At 33.3% G+C, this 23628-nt stretch overlaps 1 protein-coding gene across 2 annotated transcripts in view; it reads right to left on the bottom strand.

Annotated features, from left to right (window-relative positions):
- LOC136971576 (type-1 angiotensin II receptor-associated protein-like) overlaps positions 1 to 21252 on the bottom strand; it is a 42937-nt gene extending 21685 nt beyond the window's left edge. The window contains exons 1-5 of one of the 2 annotated variants that reach the window (XM_067266042.1): positions 21100 to 21252; positions 8683 to 8717; positions 2709 to 2820; positions 2572 to 2638; positions 1291 to 1329 (exon numbers count right to left, since the gene is read on the bottom strand). In XM_067266042.1, the coding sequence (XP_067122143.1) occupies positions 1291 to 1329; positions 2572 to 2638; positions 2709 to 2820; positions 8683 to 8717; positions 21100 to 21129 (283 nt within the window). In that variant the 5' untranslated portion in view covers positions 21130 to 21252. The remainder of the gene's footprint in view (positions 1 to 1290; positions 1330 to 2571; positions 2639 to 2708; positions 2821 to 8682; positions 8718 to 21099) is intronic. The other variant, XM_067266043.1, reaches the window with a different exon arrangement.
- Between the last annotated feature and the right edge of the window lie 2376 nt (positions 21253 to 23628).

Below are 23628 nucleotides of genomic sequence, written 5' to 3'. Positions count from 1 at the left end.
AACTTCCTATCCCTAATGTTTTCATATATCTAACTCCGTTCTCAAGATTAAGGAAAGACAGACAGATGGATGACAGTGGAAATTTATAAGTCTACCATTTTTTCAAATTGCAGCCTAAAAATTAGCTCAAACATACAGTACATAAAAGTCACAATATACAGACTTGATCTATATAAACAAAATATGAACAAAATAATAAGAACACAGTCCAAAAACTACTCAATAAGCAATTGAAAAATACAATTTGTAGCATAAGTAGAGTTGAGCACAAGAAACACATGGATGTAATATTAAGCCTTATTTCTCAGATGTGTTAGAATAAAACTTCGCAGGTGGATCAGCTAGATGGAAAGAGTCAATAATCAAAATATTGGAAATGTGCTGGAGAAAAAAGCTAGGGACAGAAAAAGGTAGAATCATTGTAACCTGCAACCTGCAACCTAGGATATATTCTGCTATTACAGGTCTGTTAGAGTAATCAATGTAAAGTGCTAAAATCAAATATCAGTTTATAAATCAGTAGTATCTATGCACGAGTGTAAATACTACATGATTTTAAAAAATTTTACATTAAAATTTTGTATTCTATTCCATTTACGTTGTTCCAAATCTGTACTTCAAAAGTTTTGTTCTGAAAAAGCATTCTATTTCAGTTGTCTAATGATAATATTTATATGAATATCAAAAGTGCTAGCAAAGGTATTAAAAAGCCCTTTAATGCCATTTTCTGTTGATTTATTCTTTTTTTCTCTCAAGTAAGTTTGTTGGCATGACTTCCATACTACATTTTTACTTTATTTTATCAGTTTTTAAAATTGTAAACGATGCTAGATATGTAGAAATCAAGGTTTATTTAGACATTAATGTTACCAACTTAACAGAAATATGTTTGCAAAAATATTATTGACATAAGATGTAATCTCAATTTCAATATCATGACCATAATAATTACAAAAATATTCATTATATTTAATTGTCTATTTTAATATTTCAATTCAAATGTTTCATTCAATAATATTAGCTACCTATTTGTTAATGTATGTATTCTTTATCAATGTGTTGAGAATGCTTGTGCTAAAATGTTGAAATTCCAAAATTTCTAAAGAGAAGCATGAGACTTTAATTTACATGTACATACAATTGTCAGATTCTATTTAAATTTTTAAATAAAAATAATCAAATAACTGTTCTTGTTTGAAATTTGTTTGAATGTAATAGTCTTTTATTTTCAGTTATAATTAAATAATAAATAAATAAAAATTTTAAGTTTTAGAGAACAGTCTTTTTTACCTTGTAGCCTTCTGAAGATAAAATAAAGTTTATGACAGTCTAAAAAAAAATTAAAAAATTTGATTCCTTTTCAATTTGAAGCTTCTTTTTTCATATAAAGAATAAATATTATGATAATTATAACAACAAGCAGTTATTCAGATCATCAAAGTGTGAGATAAAATATTTTATAAAATAATTTGTATTAATGTTAACTGAAAAAATCATCTATACGAAAAATATTTCATATATTCTTAAAGAATATTTTATTTAAATGCACATCGTAGTTTGAATTATACTTGTTAAATAAAACATTATTATTTATATTAAAGATGGTTAGCGTCATAAGAAATGATGCCAACTATCAAAGATTCATGAGATGGCAAATCACTTATTTTTATTACAAAATTTCATAGTAATTTAATTAGATTTAGCCTTGAAGAAACTACACATAGTCTGTCTACTTGGTTTAATATACAACAGCAGTTTCTTTTTCAACCTCCAATGATCCATAAAACAAAGACAAATGTAAATAACAAAATGAATTTATTACCAGAAGTTAGGTACAAACATTGTTACTTTTCGACATAATTGTCGTGAAGATTGAGACATTTGTCTGTTTGTGGACAAGCTTTGAAATCCCCTCTTCATAGGATGTTGCTGCCAGTGACTTGAGATGACCTTAACAACAGTGTTTTGAAGATCGTCATTAGTCTCAAACCTCTGCCCTCCTAACCACATTTTCAGTTCAGGAAAGAAGTGGAAATCTTCACACATTAAAAAGTTGGGTGGATGTCTTCACCACCTTTAAACACACAGCATATAACCCCAATTTAGCACTGAGCGATTTCCACTCCTTTCCTGAACTGAAAAAGTGGCTAGGAGAGCATAAGTTTGAGACTAATCTTCTTTGACAATCTTCAAAACAACATTAGTGCCCATCTCAAGTCATTGGTGGCAACATCCTATGAAGAGAGGATGGAAAAGCTCATCCACAGATAGACAAATGTCTCAATCTTCACGGTGATTATGTTGAAAAGTAACCATGTTTGTATCTAACTTTTGGTAATAAATCCATTTTGTTATTTACATTTGTCTTTGTTTAATGGACCATTGGAGGTTGAAAAAGAAACAGCCCTCGTATCAAATAAGAAATTTGTTTAACTATATTAAATCCAATTAATATTAAAAAACATCAAAAATTTGAAGTTTTCCATATTAATATTAACTGATTAACTTTTCACTTTCTTTGATAAATAATTTAAAAACTAAAATTATCATCATGATTTAAAATAAACTTACCATGGTTAAAATAGATGGAAATTGATATCATATCCAAAATAATAGCAGCAACATCAACTACAAGAGCCTTTTATAAAAAAAATATTCGTAATTACCACCATTATCAACATTTTATAAAAAATTGTGAAAATTTTTACCATGAAAACAGGTTCCTCAGAATCTCTATAATGAATAGACCAGATTATTAACAGGAGAAAGACAAGATTATAATATCCATAAGAAGGAGGTAACCAATCTATCTGCAATGCCCTAAATTAAATTAAATAGACATGTAAATGAAATACATATATAAACTTAATAAAACTCATTCCATATTATAGTTATTATATTCACATACATTATACACTGAACAATCATTGAATAAAGAACATCAAGCCAGCAGAATCTCAGTAAAAGTAAAAGAATGATCTTGCTTCATCCCATTCACTGCAGTTGTGATGTGTTGATCTGTCATTTGCATAATAGAAGGTAACAGTTGCAGTTATGAGTAAACAGGGTGACTTGAGTGACTTTCAGCATAATCAGATTGTTGGGGTCTGGAGGGAGGGTGCCAGTATTTGTGAAATTGCTGCACTTGTTGGTTGTTCTTATACCACAGTGTCTAAGGTGTACCACAAGTAAATGGATAACACACAAAGATCTACAACAGAGGTGTCAAACTCAAACTGCTTAAGTGCCAATGTTTTGTCTTGAGTATGACAGTGGGCCAGATATGTTTAGCTTTTGTAGCCAAAATTGTTCCAAAAAGTAGCAGACTCAAAAAATTCCTTTTTAATAACCCGAGATTTCACAATAAAATAAAAAGACACCATTTCTAGTTTTCCAGCAATAACTTTAATCACACAACAAACATTTTTGGCCAATTTACAGGCCTGAAGCAGGTCTGTAAAATAATTTGGAAATAAGGATGGCAATACTCAAAATACAAGCATAAACGGTAATTTACTAATATGTCGAAAACACGCATTTTATATGCAAAATAGTGAAAATTATGCAATAAATGATCTTGCCAAGAACATACTTTAATTTGACATTCAAAAGATCAAATAGAGAAAACATAATGTAATCAAGAAATTAAGCACAAAAATAAATCAAATAAAACAAACATCTCTAAGTAATATGAATAAATAAAAACAAAAACAATAATTGAGTTTGACAATTTTGTTTATTACGTATTATTTTTTTAAGTACAAAATATCACATTTTCTTTGGTATCAAAATAATAAAAACATAAACAAATAGCATTATTGAATTGATGTCACAGGCCACAACTAATTGTCTCGCAAGCCGTATCTTTGACATGCCTGATCTACAAGATTGTACAGTTGTCAGCAATATGTGACTGATCCTAGGGGTAAGTATTGCATTTAAGACTGCTATCTGAACAAGGACATACCACAGTGGAACAGTTTACCCACCAGTACAACAGTGGACAAGACAGACATGTTTTGACAATGACCGTGCAATGTATCTTGTGTTGACTGGGGTTCAATAACCATTGACCTACACAAGTGCCTCTGTTGACCATGCTTCATTACAAACAACACCTTGCATTGGCAAGAAAAAATGTCATTGGACTTGGACATGAGGAAGAAGGTGGTCTGGAGTGACAAGACCCATTTCATGCTAAATCATGCTGAAGGCTCAGTTTAAACCTGACATAAACAATACAAAGCTTCATCCTTTGTTGCACAAGCTGGTGATAGCTGTATCATGTTCTGGGAAGCATTCTCTTGGCAAGGCCTAGGGCCTTGGTCCTAGGCCTTGCCAAAGAGAACACTTGGTCATCATCCCAAGTATCATCTCATCTCTCCAGGCTATGTTTCCTTACAACAATGCCATGTTTCAAGGTGATAATGCACTGTGCCATCAGGCAAGGATCACTTGGGAATGGTTGTAGGAACATGACAATAAAGTCTACATCCTACCTTGGTCTTCAAGCACACCAGATTATTAAGCATCTTTGAAATAAGTTATGCTGGAACATGTGGTGAGGTTATCACCAACTTCTCCATGAAATGTGCACCAACTGACAAAACTGCTCAAGTAGGCATGGATTGAGTTAAGAGCATCTGGTAAAGTCCATGCCTGGGATTTGCAAGCTATAATCACCAAGAAAGATGGACCAACCCATTATTAGGCAGGTGTTCCTAATGTAGTGATCATTCAGTGTATATTCAACATAAATAAAGTTAATTAGATGAGTGTCTAATTTTAGCATTCAGAATAGAACATAACACAAACCATGATATTGTGGGAAACGCCGGGAGGTAAGACGGAAGTCGGACCTCCTTTTTCTCGGCGAATAGGTCAGCAAGACCCGCCCCACTGTCAAGGATGGCTAATTTTGCGCGATATCCCGACTTGTCAGGATCGGTCAGTTACTTGTCAGGTCGAGTGGAGGAGTGTGTGTGGGGTCGTCGATAAAGAAAGGCAATATCTGTATAACAGGACAACACAGATAATGGTTTATTGGAACATAGGAACTACTACAGAAACGCTACGCATCCCATCCCTAATCGTGGGAGAGAGAGAGCTCACAATTGTTAGGGGATTCATACCTCTCAGTGATTGTTTTTGATCGAGGATGTTCGTCGACTCGGGCGTTTTCCTGGCGGAGCGACAGGTGGGCAGCAGGATTGGCTTGTCGGCGGAGGCTTCGGCGTCTCGACTTGGCTTTCGAGTCGGATACGGTGTCGCCGGGCAGTTCGTCTTCTTCGGACGTCAGCTACCCCGTTCTTAGAGATCTCCCCCCTATTTATACTCTAAGTCCCTTCCGCCACGATCACCAATCGCGAGGGAGGATGATGACTTGAATTCCGTGACTCAGGTCGGATCCTGAGAAGGAGGGAAGTGAGTTTGACGGCGGAAGATTGTACATCCTTCGAAACTTGATCGTTATCGCGGATCTCGATCGTTATCTCCCGAGAGGGCTTCGAAATAATTAAAATTTAACATTGGACCGGCCTAATATGGGTCTCACAATATTAAGATCTATTTCATATTTATCCAGACACCCATCAACAGCAACTTAATAATGAAAGCAATACATTGTCTAAGTCCAATAGACACAGAATAATATTTACTGTATTTACTTGCATATAAGACAATATTGCATACAGGACAAGGTGTGACTTTAAAGATCAAAATAAAGAAAATTAGATTTATTAATACAATTCTAATTTTATTTCGTTTAATCACAAATAAAATATCAAATGCATGTAAATGCACACATTGTCTCGCAAAAATTACTAGCATTTTAAACTTGAAGGAAAAATCTTGTAGAATCGACAACATAATTTGTTCATGTAAAGCTAGACAATTCAGAACCTTTTTTGTCAATTCTTAACAGTTGAATCCCCTCTCTTCGATTGCACTTATGAGTTTCTCCGAACTCTGATTTCGGAATAATCATCAGTTTTCACATGGAAATGGATTAAAACTTATATCGGGATCCCATGTGATTTTTGAATTTCAATTTTGAATTCCATTGCTATTCATCTTTACTCCTGACAATACACAAGAACGATTGAAACAACCAGACAAAATACCTTTGTTTTTAAACACCAGAGGGTGAGCATCTGGTAAAAAATGCAAATACACTGTTTACAAAAATTATTGCAAAAACACAAAATATCCTTCACTCACACGTTTAGGACAACCTAGGTTTTTGAAGCACTGAAAAATGATGAAAAAATATATAGTACTGTTGTTTTACAGATATCAAAAACAGCAATGTATCAAAATAAACTGTTTCAAATTTATCCAGACAGTTATTACTTTTCCATGATAAAACTAAAATATGATAATACTAGCTTGTTATGCCTGGTTTTGCAGAACAAAAAATTTACTCCTTATGAACAGGGGCAAATTAATGCATATAAATCAACAGAAAAATCAGTAAAAAAAATTGCTGCACTTGATAACAGACCAAAATCAACTGTAGGTAATTACTTATCAAGATGATGGAGAAAGGACATTTTAAAAAGGAAGAGTGGCCAAAACCTAACCTGACATCCCAGGCATGTAGACAAATAGCATTAAGTTGTGCCAGAAAATCTACATCAACAAGGAAATTAAAGAAGGAATTAGACTTGCCTTGTATCCATATAACCATATGGAGGACTCTGCATAACTCATTTACTCTAAAATATAGATAAAAAGCTACTAGACCACAAGCTTAATACCAAAAATATGTGAGGTTTGCCGAACGACTGCGTAAGTCAGAATGTCGCGCAGTCACGATCCACGTGTGGGAGTGAAAGAAACTCTCAAGAGACAGGTTTTCATTCGTAACCCGTTTATATAACAAAAGGTGCTTACAACTACAATATACTTTTATCAGCGGCGGCGTTCGAGTCTTCTGGGCCCCCTCTCGGAATCGAAAGTCCACAAGAAAAGTTCTCCGATGTTTCGCAGGAGTATGATGGCCCCGGGGCGCACTGTTCAGCTTCTCGAGGGAAAGTTCCGGACGTAGGGACGATTCCGATTACAGGTGACAAATCCAAGGGAGTGGGTGATCTTCCAAAAGAGATGTAATCCAACTGCCGAAGATCACGGGAAAAAAACCCCGTCGTAAAATCGCGAGACAAAGCTCTAAGAGCCAAGAACCGAGAGAACTAATGACCGAGAGAACGTCAGCTCCTCTCTTTTTTCGGGTTTTTATAACTTTCCTTTGAGTCCCAGATCGAACATTCCGATAGGTCGATGTCGATTTGCCTCCGCTCTCTAATTGGTCCCCCCCCTCGTTACGCATTGTAACGAGATCGGAACCCCGGTCGTCGGATGAGTCAACATCGACTGACAATTCGATTCCTACCGAAGATGTTCGATCTAAGCACTCAAATTCATCTATTGTTTCAACCTGAGAAGAATAACTTTCTCAGAAATTTCTACAGACATGTCCTTTTATGGACATGTAATATTCACTTTTCGTTTAACTATTTTTTTTTCTTGTCTGACGGTTTCTTTTTACAACGTTAATTTATAATAACAACAATTATTATTATTTGCTTCTATACAAAAATTACAAAAAAAAATTTTTTTATTTGCACAAATAGTAGGCCCACTTCCGAAGCTTCACAAAATAAACAAGAAAGGCTTAATTAGGCATGCAAATACACGACTGGAGCAATGAATGGATTGAAGTGCTCTAGCGATGAGAAGTTTAATCTGGATGGCCAGATGGATGGGTCAATTACTGGCAGGATTTAAGGAAACAGCCAGAGATATTTTCAAAGTGGTAGGTGATGACAGATCAGTGATAGTACAGGATACTTTTGGTTTTAATGGAACAGCAGAATTAACATTTATAATCCAGAAAATGAATTCAGAGGATTATCAAAACATGCTTCATGATAATTTAGTTGAAACTGGACCAACATTTCTGGCCCAAATTGGACTTTCCAACAGGACAATACACCCATACACAACTCAAAGTCTACAAAATCATGATTCAAAAATAATAATATAAAAGTTACGGACTGGCCTGCCAAAAATCCAGACCTAAACCACATGAAAAATGTTTGGGGTAGCCACAAGGGCAGTTTCAAAGCATTACTGAGCTCAGAGCTACAATTGCTGATGCTTGGGACAAATTGAAGCCTAAATATCTGCAACATTTAATAGAAACAATGCCAAACAGAGTTTGACATTATTCAGCACCAAGGTAGCAATATTGAATGGTGATTTTGTGTGCAATGATGAGATACAGCATCATATCAAGATAAATTTGAAACAGTTTATTTTGATACATTTCTGTTTTTGATATCTGTAAAACAACAGTACTATATATTTTTCATCATTTATTGTATTACATCAAAACTTAGTAAATAAATGTTTTGTATATACTGGACTTAAACAATGTGTTGCTTTTGTTATTAAGTTGCTGTTGATAGGTGTCCAGATAAATATAAAACAATCTTAGAGCACTACAAAGGTTTGATTCAATTTAAGTTTTTGAAATATTTTTCTTATGAACTTTACAAAATTATAAATATTTTTTAATTCTAGATTTTATAAACATTTTAAGCAAATTACAATATTTTTTAAAATGATATTATTAAATAATTACTAATTAACAAATATGTTATATAATTCTCTAAAACTTACCATGTAGTCAATAAAAAGTGTAGAAAAAAGACTATCTGAAAGGCAAATAAAAACATTTTAATAAAGGTATTATTATTATAAAAAATATATGAGATTACAATTTTTCTTATGCATCTTTATACAGTAATTCATAAAATCATTTACTATAAATAAAATAATACTCTCATTAAAAATATTAATATGGAATATCAATTGAATATAATAAAAATAATTTTTAATAATATTTCATATAATGAAAACCTGAATTTACTAAGGTCAATGTAAAAAAATGAAATAATAAAGAGATAATTAACTTTTTTATACAGCATAATTTTTTCTAAAATATTCAGAAAAAAACACACATTTATTATGAAGTGTAATTTATTCAAAATGCAAAATAAAGTTACTCATGTGAATAGTATAATATGTTGGCGACAAATTTATAAGACTGAGTGATATTGACAACCTCCTGTTTAGAATTTCGATGAATCCTATAATGAACTACTGACATCAGATTTGACCAGTAACAGATTAAAACTTTTGCCAACTATTTATTCACCTTGTTAATCAATCTCTAGCTTGATTTTGCATGCTATCCGTTAGTATAGCCCTTTATGATAAGCCTGAAATTGTTCAATCAATTGGAGTTTGGATACATTTGGAGGGTTGTTTTCTTTAGGCACAAAATTGATGCTCAACCCAGTGAGCTTTGTTTGAGTCTGCAGTCATAGTAAGCAGTGACGAGATCAAGCAAAAAAAAAAATGTATCCTTCATTGTTTGGATAGTGCTTATGGATATAAGAGACCAATCCTCTCTCAATACTTTTAGTTGTATAAGTGTCCTTCCTAGTTTATGGCTCTTTTTGACCTCATAAAAAATTACTCTGATGGTCTTTTTGGTCCAACTAAAGCTGAGCTAACAACTCTTGTTCAAATTTTGCATTGCAGTGTAATCTTTTCTTGGTATCATGCATTTCTCCTTTTACAAAATAAGTTTTAGGATAAAACTATATATTATTTATGAATAATGAAAACTATAGTGTAAGAAACTACATATTTATGAATAATGAGTACTACTAAGAGTAATAAAAAGGAGTATCTCTGGTACCTTTGAAGAGAGTGAATAGTCACTTTTGTTGCCTCTGTTCTTGATCTGGTCAGTTTCTGGCCTTTTCACTACATATCCCTTGTCAATCTCTACCCTTTTCATAGTTTTGTCTGATACTTTATATATTTTAACAAACAAGTTGAAAATGAAACTAATTTTGGTATTGAGGAATGCTTCAAGTTGCAATTCTCTTTGTTGTCCAATTGTACTTTACCTTTGGTTGATGTAAATCTGACTTTCTGCCACTATCACAACCTTATTTTTAGTCTATCCAGCATCTTGTAAACTCAACTTTCCTTGAAACCAGTAGTCACAAAATGTTTAATGATGTCTGATTTTTTCATATCTGGATGAAGCATGCAAAAAACTCTACTTTTTACTGACTCTCTTTCTGTTTAGCTCCAGTCATTTTAATATTTCTGAAAAAAAGTAACTATCAATAAATATATTTAATACCATTTGAAAGCAGAAAGTCCAAGGTCTAACTTATAAATTCATTCTACCATTACAAATGCACACATGCATCATGAATTCAAGAATGTATTAAAATTTGTATGTTGTTTTTTCCAAATTCCTTAGAATACCCATACTTGCAAACTGCAGAATTCCAAAATAAAAACTGAAAATTGCAAAGGTAGTATATTGACTTTCCTGCATACATTTTATGCAATATTGAATGCTAGACACTTACATATTATTCACAAAATAAAATTCTTTTTCATTTAATTCATTGAAATATCAACAAATTTTAAAAATTTTTTATCATGCTCAGCAGAAATTTTTAAAATAATATATCACATATTTTAAATATAATATTTTATCAAAAAGATTTTTAGTATTTCTATAAAATTATACTGAGCTAATTGTTTATCCAATAATTTAAAAATAGCTGATAAGATTAATTAGATTTCTTTTATCTCAAAGAATCAACACAAAAACCTCAGTTCACACAATCTATGATACAAAACAGTTTATTTAAAATTTAAACAATATGTAACTAAAATAAAAGCACTGGAGAAGCTCATATAAAATTTGAGCTTCTCTAGTTGATAATGTTCTAAAATCAAATTTAAGTTCAAATGCTTGAGTTCAGATAGTTTAAATGTTCATAAAATACATGAAAGATTATTAAAATTATTTTTCACACTTTTTATTCTCATAAACATTTAAGAATTTCATCACAAAACTGACACAATACCAATGATGAACAAAATGTTTCATAAAAAATTTGATAAAACAATCTACTCTAAAAACGTTGTTCATATTAACTGAAGATTTATGGCTTTTCACAATATTCATAATCAGGTACATTAAACAGATCAAAAATAAATCATTAAAATCATTATATAGCAGTCATAACAACAAAAAAAAACAAGAATGTAAAATTGTAGGAAATATTAAATAAATTATATATTGTCCTATTAATGTATACTTCCTACAAATATTAATTTAAAGTAAAGCTAGTAAAGGTTTCTGTATTAAATTTCATTAATGCAAAAAGCTTTACTAGAACTATTAATCAAATAACAAATGTTTCATTTACAATAGAAAGACTTATGAATTTTAATGAAATCAACAATACGAAGGTTAGGAACTACACATATGATGTAGCTACCTTTCTTATATTGTTCAGGATTTATAAAAACATAATTTGTCAAAATGCATAGTTTCCTATACTGCAACAAAAAGCAGAAATTGTAAAAAACTGATTTTATGCATCACAAAAGTATAGAATTGACTAGTAAATGAATGCAAAAAGAATTATATACTGTAAAATAGTTTAATTTAGTAATTTATTTGTGCACCTCCTTTACTGATAACATCGAAAATGCAATTTGGCATGCTATCAACAAGATTTTTTATGATTAATACCTCCAGAGAGTTCCAAGCAGTGACAATTGCTTGTTTTAAGTGTTCAATGTTGGCATACTAATGATTTCGATCATAAATTCGGTCAACCAAGATTCCCAAACATTTTCTATAGGGTTGCAATCAGGAGAACAAACCGGTCAATTCGTTTATTTTCAAACCACTGTTTCGTATCTCGTGATACACGAATAGATGCGTTGTCCTGTTGAAAAATAAAAGGAACTCTTCTGAATCTATGTTTGTATGGCAGCAATTTGTTATCCAGAACTTGCTGATAGTTGGCACTGTTCATGCAACAGGTAACGAATGCCAAATCCAATTTTCTCAATGCAGAAAAAGCACCCCAAACCATAACACTTCCATCACTGAAGGAACTTCAGTGGTGGAAGTGTTATGGTTTGGGACTTTTTTTGTAAATCATGCCAGTAAAATGCTAAACCATTTGGCCCATCCAAATTAAATTTTTTTTTGTCCAAAAACATTATATGACAAAAAGGTTGTTATTTCTTGTGCTAGCACGATAGGTCTAAACGAAACAAAAAACTTATCTTATTCCATTGAGTGGCCATATTTTTCCTCGCATAACTGAGTTGGGCAGCTTTGTGTCAGGCTTAAGAGCAGGACACTTCTCATTTGAGATCAAACAATATTGTTGTTGCCATGTATAACCTTTCAAACAGTTTCACGATGTACTTAAATACCGAAATCGTCCCAAATTTTACATGTGGACACTGTGGAATTAGAAACTGCATTAATAATTCATCTGCAGTCTTGCAGGGTAAGATTTGAAAGACATCCACTTCTATGCTTTGGTCCATAATTTGCAGAGATTTGACAAATAATGCCGAACAATCTTTTTCAAACATTTGATGCTGTTTTCTACTGCCTGATGACTTAAATCACTGCTTCTCAAAGCTACAATTTGTCCTTTCTTAAAGTCTGTTAAATGGCATGATGCATGAGGCATGATGAAAAAAAATACTTTCACACTTCAAACTTGTGAGAAAGATAGCAGTTCTATACTTATGTGGCAGTATGTAAATTGACTTCCTCACTATTTCACAGTCAGCCACGAATTAGTTTTCTAAAATAATGTTTTTATAAGTTAGGTGCCGAATTACATGTTAAAAAAATCTATTTCTCTCTATTAGTGCATGTTCTGACCTTAAAAGACCAATTTTTTGAGTGGTTCTATACTTTTGTGGCACACCTTATCAATCACCCATTTTTATTCTACCTCTGTTATTGATAATATAAAATTTTCTCTAGAAATTCATTTTTTCCTTTATATTATTTTTTCAGCAATCTGTTACCTTTTCTTTATCAACATTCATCTTGATTTTGATTTAAGATTTGTCATTACCTAATTACTTTTGTAACCATCATTCCTTTTTCTGAACTCCAGAATACTCTTAAATATAATATTATGTTATCCAAGTTACAAATATATGTCCAAGTTTTATCATTTCAGAATTTTATTTTTTATTAACTTCTTTGTAACTATGGAAACATCTCAAAACAAAGCTAAATATTTAAATATTTTTACCAGCAGCTGCTACACTAATTTGTAAATTAAATTAATTTATAAATTACATCATAAAATTAATCTTAAATGTTATTTTTTAAGACACTTCTTACATAAAGTGTAAAATTGTTAACAATAAAGTTTAACACAAACATATCTCCAACAAAAAAATTATAATTATAATAGGTTCAATGATATAGTAAGTTGTGCTAATCTAACTTTATGGATTTACAACACTTGGCATATTGTTTTTCTCTTACAAGTTAGTTCCATTGATTTTGCAGTCCTTTTTACAGCAAATTGAAATTTCTTTATTCTTTTCTCTATTCCCATTGGACTGGCCATCTTTCTTCCTTTCCCTTTTTTTCTAATCATTTTACTATTTTCCATGTCAGTGAAAGCCTACTACTACATACAGAAGTTTTTATTACTTTAGAATCTCAAGTCAAACTTGATATGTAAACTATCTGTAAGTTTAAATATGTTGCAGTTTATACATATTAAAATATTTTTGTACACAAAATATAAAAGAAAGAATGTAGGAAATATTAAGCAATCATTAATACTAAAGTTTAAAAATTTTAGTTAATTATCATTTAACTAGCATTGGCATAATAAATTACCATAACTAGCACTAACCATAATAAATAAAGTATAAAGTCAAACTTACAGTAGTATTCAAATTTAATACTATAAGTTTCATATATCCAAAGTAAACCCAACAAAAGTATGAAAGTTAATCTGATTTTTTGAAAATCAATAATATATAAAGGTATAACAAAACTCCATGAAAATATTTAAGAGATGAATTCTAGGATCAAAAATAATTTTACAGTCCTTTATAAACATTTTTCAAACTTCTTTTTTGAAGTCTGACCTGCAAAAAAGAAAGAAAAAAAAAAGGTACTTTTCAAATTTCCTGCCAAGATACTAACACTAGAATTGTCTACTTTTCATAGTAATTTTATATTTTTTTTTATGCTTCTGTCAATGAACTAAGGTAAGTAATTGTTGCCCATTTATTACAGTGGGCCCTACTGTAATAAATGTAAACAAGGCCTTATCCACTTTTAAAAATTTTTAGTATTTGTCTGCTTTAAGTAAAAAAAAAAACAGTAATCTCTGCACACAAAGCTAGAACTAATTTAAAATCGTAGGCACAAAAAAACCTTTCACACTCTATTTCTAGCAGACAAATTAATGAGCACAAACGTTTTCGGCCGTTTTAAAAGGCCTTCTTCAGGTGCACTGAGGACGGTTGGAAAGTCGGATAGCCAATGTTTACGTGACGTCATTGTTTATGAGGGGTTTCCTCTTACAAGTGACGTCTTAGCAGAGAAGGTTTAAACGAAATTGACCTTGGAAAATATTTTAAGATTAGCCAAGATGCGTGAACTATTGTCGAAGATATGCGAATCGTGAAAGGCGGAAAAAAGGAAATAGAAAGAAAAAGGAAAAAGAAACCTGATAAATTTAGAAACTGCACGAGAGAACGAAACGGACAAGGAGAGGGTGGACCGGCCTATTTAATTAAGGGGGTTATCGAGGAGTGACCGCCAGGCAGGGGAAAGCGAATCTGCATCCCTGCTGTTAATGCAGTTTCCTTTGAGGGATTCAGTAAAGATCTCTATAGCTTCGATTGTTCTAAGTTTGCTAGAGTCAAGAATAGGAACGGTAATCCTAGCATCTTCCCATTCGGCCGTTATACTGGGTTCGCTTGCGTACTGGGCTAGGGTGGAATTAAATTTTTTGTTGCGCGCGTCGTACCTATGCTCAGCTATCCTTTTGGTAAGCGATCTGTTGGTTGAGCCTATGTAGGTTAATTTATTGCTTGGCTTAACTCTATTGTCCACCAGCGGAACAGAGTAGACCCCTGGAATCCTGGCTTCGCTGCATTTATCCTTGTTATTTGTTAGAAGCTTATAAATCGAAGGGCTGCGCTTGTACGTAAGACCAACTTTGGCTTTTTTGGATAAGATTTTATACGCTTGGCTCAACCTAGGGTCGAAATCAACAACAACTTGCTTACTTCGCAGGTTACGATGACTGGAACTGACGGCTTTGTTAACAACGCGATCATGTATTCTCTGGGCCAGCACATCTATAAATTTACCGTTGTAACCGTGGGCTACGGCGATGCGTTTGATGTGCTGGATTTCACGAAACGCGTCATTAGTGTTAGAGCAATGGGTATAGGCCCTACGGATCAGGGCCCGGTAGGCGGAAATTTTATAGGTAAAGGGGTCGTTCGAGGCTGAGGGGATGAAGAAAGGTAGAAGATTAGGCTTATGGAATACACTAGTGGTTATACAACCGCGGTCTAGGAAAATACTGAGGTCAAGGAAATGGGCCAACCTATCATCCTGCTGATCAAGCTTTAACTTAAGCCCAAACGGATTGTTATTAACAGTCTGCAGCAGCTTACCAACGTCCGGTTCGGATCTCCAGATAATAAGAATATCATCAACATACCGCGTGTAGAGTACAATGTCTGCATTGAAGGTTTGTAGGACTTCGCTATCTAATTTTCTAACCACTAACTCACAGAGGTCTCCAGACAGGGGGCTACCCATTGGGACCCCTCTTCTTTGAAGGTAGATTCGCTGGTTGAAGGTGAAAAAGGAGTTGTAGCATACTAGGTGGGCCAGCTCCAAAATCTGCTTGTGGTGCTTAGGTCCGGGCGGAACGGCTTGGAAGAGGAAGTCTCTAAGGGCACAGAAGCACGGCTCCAATTTAATGGACGATACATAGCTTCATAGTCTAACACTGTGATAAATTCTTGCCCGGTTAAAGCAATGCCTTGTAATTTAGAGACGAGTTCACCCGCGTTTGAAACGGTGTAGCTATATTCTTTCAAATAAGCTCTGAGGAGCTCATGCAGACCCCTTTCAAGGGGGAGTGTTGGGGATCTTGACTTGTCCACGATCGGCCGTATTTGTTTGCCTGGTTTATGGGCTTTAGCATAGCCAAAAAGCCTTGGTACCTCGGGAGACCGCATCGTTGCATTTCCTAGGCGTAGGTGTTTAGCTAGAGGTGAACAGGTAAATCTAACAACTCTATTCTGGAGCTTGTCTAAGAAACTTTCCGCGATATTTTGGCATTCCGTAGACCTGATATATTCCTCGAGGAGCTGAACGTACGTATGCTTCTTCATAAGAACGACGTTTCTGCTTTTATCCGCTCTAGTAAGGGTGATATCGTTAGCTTGTAACCATTTCTTACTCTTATCTACGCTTGTCCAGAAAACCTTGTCTCTGTCGTCAACCTCTTTAATTCTTCTGCTGAGCGCTGTATTCCATCTAAAGAACTCTTTATGTTGAGCTGTAACGGGCAGTAGAAGTTTCTCGATATTCGGAAGATAGTATAGGCTGCAAGAGCAAGTTCAGCAGTCTCTACGCAGGAAATATGCCAAAAAATTGAGTTGGGTCATGAAAAACCAAAAGAAACAGCGCAAAAACAAGCTGGAATGTCCTCTCATATGCTGGGACAATATTAAACCTCCGGAAGAGTTGGTTCAAGCCTTTAGATTTGGGCCTATGTTCGCTCCAAAACCTCCGAAAATCTCAGCCTATACTATCGTTCCGAATATCGAGAAACTTCTACTGCCCGTTACAGCTCAACATAAAGAGTTCTTTAGATGGAATACAGCGCTCAGCAGAAGAATTAAAGAGGTTGACGACAGAGACAAGGTTTTCTGGACAAGCGTAGATAAGAGTAAGAAATGGTTACAAGCTAACGATATCACCCTTACTAGGGCGGATAAAAGCAGAAACGTCGTTCTTATGAAGAAGCATACGTACGTTCAGCTCCTCGAGGAATATATCAGGTCTACGGAATGCCAAAATATCGCGGAAAGTTTCTTAGACAAGCTCCAGAATAGAGTTGTTAGATTTACCTGTTCACCTCTAGCTAAACACCTACGCCTAGGAAATGCAACGATGCGGTCTCCCGAGGTACCAAGGCTTTTTGGCTATGCTAAAGCCCATAAACCAGGCAAACAAATACGGCCGATCGTGGACAAGTCAAGATCCCCAACACTCCCCCTTGAAAGGGGTCTGCATGAGCTCCTCAGAGCTTATTTGAAAGAATATAGCTACACCGTTTCAAACGCGGGTGAACTCGTCTCTAAATTACAAGGCATTGCTTTAACCGGGCAAGAATTTATCACAGTGTTAGACTATGAAGCTATGTATCCGTCCATTAAATTGGAGCCGTGCTTCTGTGCCCTTAGAGACTTCCTCTTCCAAGCCGTTCCGCCCGGACCTAAGCACCACAAGCAGATTTTGGAGCTGGCCCACCTAGTATGCTACAACTCCTTTTTCACCTTCAACCAGCGAATCTACCTTCAAAGAAGAGGGGTCCCAATGGGTAGCCCCCTGTCTGGAGACCTCTGTGAGTTAGTGGTTAGAAAATTAGATAGCGAAGTCCTACAAACCTTCAATGCAGACATTGTACTCTACACGCGGTATGTTGATGATATTCTTATTATCTGGAGATCCGAACCGGACGTTGGTAAGCTGCTGCAGACTGTTAATAACAATCCGTTTGGGCTTAAGTTAAAGCTTGATCAGCAGGATGATAGGTTGGCCCATTTCCTTGACCTCAGTATTTTCCTAGACCGCGGTTGTATAACCACTAGTGTATTCCATAAGCCTAATCTTCTACCTTTCTTCATCCCCTCAGCCTCGAACGACCCCTTTACCTATAAAATTTCCGCCTACCGGGCCCTGATCCGTAGGGCCTATACCCATTGCTCTAACACTAATGACGCGTTTCGTGAAATCCAGCACATCAAACGCATCGCCGTAGCCCACGGTTACAACGGTAAATTTATAGATGTGCTGGCCCAGAGAATACATGATCGCGTTGTTAACAAAGCCGTTAGTTCCAGTCCTCGTAACCTGCGAAGTAAGCAAGTTGTTGTTGATTTCGACCCTAGGTTGAGCCAAGCGTATAAAATCTTATCCAAAAAAGCCAAAGTTGGTCTTACGTACAAGCGCAGCCCTTCGATTTATAAGCTTCTAACAAATAACAAGGATAAATGCAGCGAAGCCAGGATTCCAGGGGTCTACTCTGTTCCGCTGGTGGACAATAGAGTTAAGCCAAGCAATAAATTAACCTACATAGGCTCAACCAACAGATCGCTTACCAAAAGGATAGCTGAGCATAGGTACGACGCGCGCAACAAAAAATTTAATTCCACCCTAGCCCAGTACGCAAGCGAACCCAGTATAACGGCCGAATGGGAAGATGCTAGGATTACCGTTCCTATTCTTGACTCTAGCAAACTTAGAACAATCGAAGCTATAGAGATCTTTACTGAATCCCTCAAAGGAAACTGCATTAACAGCAGGGATGCAGATTCGCTTTCCCCTGCCTGGCGGTCACTCCTCGATAACCCCCTTAATTAAATAGGCCGGTCCACCCTCTCCTTGTCCGTTTCGTTCTCTCGTGCAGTTTCTAAATTTATCAGGTTTCTTTTTCCTTTTTCTTTCTATTTCCTTTTTTCCGCCTTTCACGATTCGCATATCTTCGACAATAGTTCACGCATCTTGGCTAATCTTAAAATATTTTCCAAGGTCAATTTCGTTTAAACCTTCTCTGCTAAGACGTCACTTGTAAGAGGAAACCCCTCATAAACAATGACGTCACGTAAACATTGGCTATCCGACTTTCCAACCGTCCTCAGTGCACCTGAAGAAGGCCTTTTAAAACGGCCGAAAACGTTTGTGCTCATTAATTTGTCTGCTAGAAATAGAGTGTGAAAGGTTGTTTTGTGCTCTAAGTAAAAAAAAACAGTAGTTGGAAAGCAAGAGTTTTTCAACATAGATTTACTTTGAATAGCATTTTGTTTTACAAAATTAAACATAATAATTTACAAGAATTGTTCAAAACATCTTCCATACATGCAAATACATACTTGAATTTTTGACAGAGCAATTCTTAAAACAAATTGAAATTTGAAAAATGCTTATAGAGAATTTTAAGCTTATTTTTGACCCTAAAATCTATCCCTAAAATATTCACAGAGTTGTTATACCCTGTAAATATATAATCCTTAAGATGTCATTACAATCAGTTAACTTAGTAATGAACAGATTAATATTCAAAATAATAATATTAATTAAATTAGAATTAAACATTATAAACAAAAACTAGCATATCTAATCTAAGAAAATTCATTTTATACTTGAATTCCTTCAAGTTAAATAAAATATAGAATTTTATTTTTATAGATATAATGTTTTAAACTCCATCCAATTGAAAGTTTAGTAAAAATTAAGAAATTAATTGAATGCAGACTATGTTCATTTTATGTCACTTTCATTTGTGATGATTTGCAATACTGGTTTCAAATTTTCTCTCAAATAAAACTCAAGAAAGTTTTTCCTACAATGTATAGAATATTTTTTGCAAATGCAAATATTTTCTTCACACCTGGAGGTAGTGCCGATAGCAATTATAAGCAGTGTTGTTTTGTTTATTATTCCAAAGTGTTTACTGTTCATTTGGTACAGATCATGTTATATATAATGGCTGGACTATGTATGGCACTTGGTTGGGACTCCAGAAGTTATATAAAATTCAAGAATCCTTTTATAGTAACACACAGTGACATCATCACATATTCGACAAATAACCTGTTTCATTGACTAAGTAAATAGACTGGTCCTTGCTATTGTGAATTTTACAGTCCAATCAATATTCATGAAATGAACTATGCATCACCATTTTAAAATGAATTCATTGCGTAATAATAAAATAGAAAAGGAACAGCATGTCAAATAAAGGAAATTAGTAAATCTAAATGTCTAAGTTGTCAAGAAATTGTGTCAATGCATTACTTTATAAGATCAACTGAAGTCGTTCATTATATGGAAAATGGTCAAGACTGATCTAGTGTTTATAGGCAATGAATTTCCCTTCACCAACTGTTATCATGAATAATGAAAAAAACAAAAAATTCAATGCAGCAAGCTTGCATCCATAACTCACTAGTGATGCAAATAAGTTATTCTCACTTGCATCACACTTGAATATTCTCTAGGTAAACAGTAAAACAAATGGATAGCTATTAATATTGTGGATGGAAGACTTGAGTCAGAACATTCCATAAGTCAAACTATTATTCATGATAAGGTTAACTCTATTTCTCTATTTTGTATTAGTAAAATTTGGTACTAAACATTTGAATATATATTTATAATTTTTTTACGTGTGTATACCCACACACACTGTGTATACCCACACACACACACACACACACACACGTACTCATGAATATCTACAATACATCCCTACTTATTTTTAATTTATGTAATAAAAATGATTTATTTTGTCAACTTTGTTTATGCATTTCTTCCAAGAATGCATCACCCCCGGTATAATTCGAGGGCAGCCTCTATTTACGTTGTACGTAAACAATTGTATTATCTGTAATATTAACTAACAAAAATCATATCATTGTTGATCTAAATTTCCTAACAATTTTTACATTGACAGAAATTAAATAATCCATCCCTGATCCTAACATTAATTAATATATTACATAAATAGAAAAATATATCATCCTCCAGCATTTCAATTATGAAAGTTATATCTGATTCTGATAATTGTCAATAAATATGAATAATATGCTATTGTACCTTGTCAAAATTAACTGTAAATTTAATATCATTTAAAATTTTCCTTGGCAGATAAATTTTCCTATATATATATATATTATTATATATATAATATACATATATATATACAAAGTAATATTGTTTTTCAAAACATTTAAATTGTTAACAATTATAATTAGATGATGAGAATAATAAAATCTGATATTACAGTTCTTTGACATTTGATAACAAATCTAAAGTAAACACATTTCTATATTTAAAGATCCCAATGAAATAGATTATTTTTTACGGTAAATAAAATGCTTTTTTACCTTTAATGGCGCATTTGGTACGTTAATCATTGTTACGAGTTATTTTGAAAACTGTTACGTATTTATCGTCTTTAATATTCTAATACATAACGTTTGTATATCATAACAAATATCAATTAAACAGCATATGACGAATTCCGCGAGTAGTCACGAGTTACAAACGCCACACAACGACAAAAAAACGAACTAATCATGAAATTTCTATTCGATTAATTAAAGCGTAATTATATTTATTAATTGCAAATTTTATTGATTCTGATGAAAATTTTATATTTTAAATAAAATTAAAACACTTTTCGATCAAATAAATACAAATATAAGAGAATTTCTACAATAACGTTATTTTAACCGGAGATGTAATCGTAGTCACATGACGGAGATGTTGAAATTCGGGCAAGTATTTATGAAATATTTAAGAATACAGTAAAATACGTAATAAAAACTACGTAGCTGGAGAGAAAAATACTGTATTAATTGTTATATTAATCACTAGGGAAACCGAAAACAGAAACCATTAATCAATTTAAATGTTATTTTACATGTTTATCATAACAAGAAAGGGCATAATTAGTAATTTGAACAAATAAAAAAAACATTTATATTTTTTTAACTTTTCATATATTTAGAATCAAAGTCTTTCATACACGAGACCAATAAGGCCCTACATTTTTAAAAAAATCTTTTCGCCCTGTGGGCATTAAGAGCTTTTTTCAGATTTATTCTGTGTTTAGCCAGGCTCATAATATGGCGGCCGATAGGTAGGAAAGGAGACGTATCTGAGACAAATCACCCTGAAAAATTCCTGGGTTTTTTTATTCTCTCGGGTTCTATCCCAAGTCTTTCGGAACTGATAGCTTCGTAAATGTAGGGCCCAGCCAGGTCATCTTACCTGTCTGGGCCCCACATTTACGAAAGTTTTTATAAATTAAGTTAGATATTCCGTTATATTTCTCGAGCATTTTAAAAAGTCTTTAATTTTGTCTATTTTATGCACCGATTTAATGCTATTCCATTTTTTTATACACTGGAAGTATCAAAAATATGTTCTAAATAAATTTGTATTATAAATTTATTTAGCACTACATCATATAGAAATTAGCTTTTGTAAAGTAATTAATTTATTTCGCAACATCCTATTTATAATAAAATAATATTTAATTTTCAGATTGATATAACGATAATACAAAAATGAAGTCATTTGGCTATATCATATTTTTAATTAAAATATTTATAAAATATAAATATAATTATATTAAGATAAAGAATTTTTGAATAGATCGGATTTAGAATATAGTTTAGATAATACATCAATAATAATCTTTTTTTACATAGATTTTTAAATACAGTTTAATAATTTATCAGTTCTGATATATAAAATGTATGTAAAAATCGATAAAATTTTATAATTTAAGAACTTTTTAAAATAAATAATCTGACTTAATTTATTAATTTAATATCAATTATTAATAATAATCTTAAATTAGTAATGAAATAAAACGATAAGATAAAGAAAACGGAAGCTCGTTAACTATTGTAATTATCTGATATATTGAGAACATCAAAAAATTCCATCAAAAATTTATAAAATTTTGTTTAAAATTTAATTATAATACGCTTTAGATTAAATTAACTGATCATTCTCAACAGCATAATATTAATTATATAAAATACAACATATTTTAAAATGATATATTTCGAGATTTCTAGTCATGTCGCTTAGAGTGATAAACAGGGGCGTATCCTGACCAAAATTTTTGGGCATGCTCAAAGTTATGATAAGAATAATAGGCCTATCTCTAGCAATAAACAATAGGCAAAAATATTATTTGGTGTAAATAAAAAAAGTATGGACTATTATAAAGCCCATTATATCTACACATGAAGTAAAATGAAAAAGTATTAAAAATTAATCAATTTTTGTGGACCCTCGACACTGGAGGCTCAGGGCTTGTCCTATTAATCTCTTGTAGATCCGCCCCTGTACACAACACATGTAGGCTATATTGACTGGGTGCCGCATGCTTTCGATACAATGTAGCCGTGTTAAATGCTTCGAATGACGTCATGCACGCGCACTTGTTTGTCGCGACAAACCTCCACACTAGCAAGCGATCGAGTTCCGGGAAGCATCGCACTGACTTAAAACGGCTAGCCTCTAGCTCTCAATGTAAAAACAAACACAAATGATAAAAGAGTTTACACGTTAGAATAAATTATTATTGGCATATTTGTTCTCAGTGGCGTGCCGTGACATTTGATGATAGGGAAGCTGTGTTTCTGTAAGAAGCCGACTTCCAGGGGCAATCAGTTAATTGCGCGTCAGTAATAATCTAGGGTCCATTCGTACATAGGTGGTTGCTGTAGAGACAAAGATGACAAGTATCTGACAAAAACCGTTTATTTTAACATAAAATAAACATACACTATGTACAAAATAGTTTGCTTTAGGACAATCGGCCGTTCGGACGTCCTGAGCGTCGATGTGGTTCTTCGATGGTCGATCGAAGGTGGCCCGGGACCGTGGTCAAG

Source organism: Centruroides vittatus, unplaced genomic scaffold (assembly GCF_030686945.1).
Source record: "Centruroides vittatus isolate TY-2023 unplaced genomic scaffold, ASM3068694v2 contig_2604, whole genome shotgun sequence".
Taxonomy (NCBI): domain Eukaryota; kingdom Metazoa; phylum Arthropoda; class Arachnida; order Scorpiones; family Buthidae; genus Centruroides; species Centruroides vittatus.
The sequence above is the reverse complement of the archived record's forward strand: the minus strand, read 5'-3'. Positions and strand labels throughout refer to the sequence as shown.